The sequence below is a fragment of the Acyrthosiphon pisum genome, unplaced genomic scaffold, assembly GCF_005508785.2.
Source record: "Acyrthosiphon pisum isolate AL4f unplaced genomic scaffold, pea_aphid_22Mar2018_4r6ur Scaffold_21129;HRSCAF=23109, whole genome shotgun sequence".
Taxonomy (NCBI): Eukaryota; Metazoa; Arthropoda; class Insecta; order Hemiptera; family Aphididae; genus Acyrthosiphon; species Acyrthosiphon pisum.
In genome coordinates, this window is record NW_021770562.1 from 48025 (window position 1) to 50538 (window position 2514).

General features: G+C 46.5%; 1 protein-coding gene across 1 annotated transcript; it reads right to left on the minus strand.

Annotated features, from left to right (window-relative positions):
- Nucleotides 1-298: 298 nt before the first annotated feature.
- LOC107883568 lies at nt 299-2467 on the minus strand. The gene has a single exon (XM_016803797.1). The coding sequence runs from the start codon at nt 2465-2467 to the stop codon at nt 299-301; it is 2169 nt and encodes a 722-aa protein (XP_016659286.1).
- Nucleotides 2468-2514: the final 47 nt, after the last annotated feature.

Here is a 2514-nt window from a genome sequence, read left to right on the forward strand (position 1 = left end):
AATTATACAATAAAAAAAATGACAAATATACAAAAGGATACATAGTAAAAATAATATATAGTAATAAGCAAGATAGATATTAAATGGTAACATCAATTTCAAAATAGTATAACGTTTCAAAAGAGTAACGAACAAAAAAAAAAAAAAAAAAAAACAACAATGAGTAAAAAAAGACTTATACACAAATAATCAAGGCAACAAGCGGTACATCGTGTCACTGACACCAAAGTAAGAAAATATAGGTTTTTTTTTTTTGATAATAGTGACTGGAATGGGTGTAAGAAACTACTATGAGGGTCTACTCCGTAGGTAACAATACTAACTTAACCACAGGTCTAGTTAACTCCCCTTGTGAAGTTAACAATCGGACTACACGAACTACACCGTCAACGCCTGGGTTGACACTTAGTATGCGTCCTAAGCGCCAGTGGGTGGGGGCCAGCTGTTTGTCTTTCACTACGACCATATCGCCTATTTTGAGGTTGGGGCTGCTCTTAGTCCATTTGTTGCGTACTTGCAGAGAGCATAAATATTCGGCGGACCACCGACGCCAGAACGCCTGATGGCACTGGTGGAGAAGCTTCCAACGAGGAACCGACTTGCTAGCTGTCTCTGGCATCGGCAGATCTGGCACGGACAGCAACGGCCGGCCAATCAGAAAATGACCTGGTGTCAAATAGTCTAAGTCCAATGGGGACGAAGACATTGGCGTGAGCGGTCGTGAGTTGAGGACAGCTTCGATTCGACAGAGCACGGTTGATAGTTCCTCCAAGGTTGGATGGTGACACCCCATTACCCTAGACAACAGAGTTTTGGTTGAACGTACGGCGGCTTCCCAGAGACCTCCAAAATGTGGTGCCGCTGGGGGGTTAAAGTTCCAAGAACAGGGAGCGCGAGCTGTCAACCGGTCACGATTTTCTGGATGATTGACCAGTATGGATAACCGTTTTGACGCGCCAACAAAGTTGGTACCGCAGTCGGAAAAGATTTCTTGAGGCAGACCACGACGAGCTACAAACCTATCGAACGCCGCTAAAAATGCGTCAGTAGATAGCTCAAGAACGAGCTCCAGATGAACGGCTTTGACAGCCATGCACACAAAAACAGCTATGTAGACCTTGTACTCTCTAGGCTTCCGTAGGCGGCATTCTCTCATTGGAAGGGGGCCGGCATAGTCGATTCCGACTTTGGAGAAAGGCTGACATACTTGAACGCGGGCTGCAGGCAAATCTGCCATCAGAGGTTGCGGAGATTGAGCGATAGCTCGAACACAGGTGGTGCATGACCCAATAGTCTGACGAATGACAACACGAACTGACATTATCCAAAAGTTACGGGTTATCAAAGCAGTTATAACCCTGGGTCCAGAATGACACGTAACTAAATGCCAGTGTCGAACGATCAGCTTAGCTAAGTGTGACGTCTTGGGTAACAGCATGGGCTGCTTCTGAAGAGTTGGTAAGTCGGCGTGATGTAGTCTACCGCCAATGCGGATCAGTCCGTTGGAGTCAATGAATGGGCGGAGACGAGCGTATGAGCGTGATGGAGTTCGGTCCGATTCCAGGGTGATGAACAATCCAGACAACAATAGACGCTGAGATACTCGGACAATAATGACAAGTGACTCCTGAAGCTCAGATGCCTGCAAGAAGGCGAGTGGGTACTCCTTACGCTTACAGCGAAAAATGAAACGGCGTACCCACGATATGACACGAAGCATGCGGTCATACGAGGAAAATCGACAAATCCATTCAGATGGTTCACCGACAGTTACGGTAAGGGATACGATCTTAGTATCAGGTAATTGTTCCACTGGAATGGGAGTTGGAGACGTGTCCCAGGTATCGACATTAGCATATAAAAAGTTCGGACCACACCAATACAACGAATGGCTGATCAACTCGGAAGGTAGCATTCCCCTGGAGGCGCAATCCGCAGGATTGATAGCAGAGCGAACATATCCCCATTGGCAATGTGGAAGAAGTGTATGTATTCGATGCACACGATTGGAGACAAACACTTTGAACATAGAGTGAGGTTTGACTAACCAAGACAAAACTATCTGTGAATCAGACCAAGCAAAGGTAGAGTCTACGTTCAGTTTATCCTGTAATATCGTCAGAAGGCGGTGCAGCCACCGAGCAAGTAGAACAGCGGCACATAACTCGAGTCTAGGCACAGTGGAAGTCTTTACAGGAGCCATTTTGGTTTTGGATCCAAGTAGCGAAATAGAGACAGAGTGATTGTGTGTGACTGTGCGCAAGTACACTACTGCCGAGTAACCCTTTTCTGACGCATCGCAGAAGCCGCACAGCTGAACGCGAGACTGCAATTGCGTGGATAGGAAACGAGGAACCTTTACATTTGATAGTGCCGGGAGACTGTCGACAAACACGGACCAACAGTTGACCAAATCTGGTGGTAGAGGGTCGTCCCAAGGATACATTCGCCTTCCAATCCTTTGCATGATATGCTTAGCCATAAAATATGACTGGAGCGAGAAATCCGATCGGG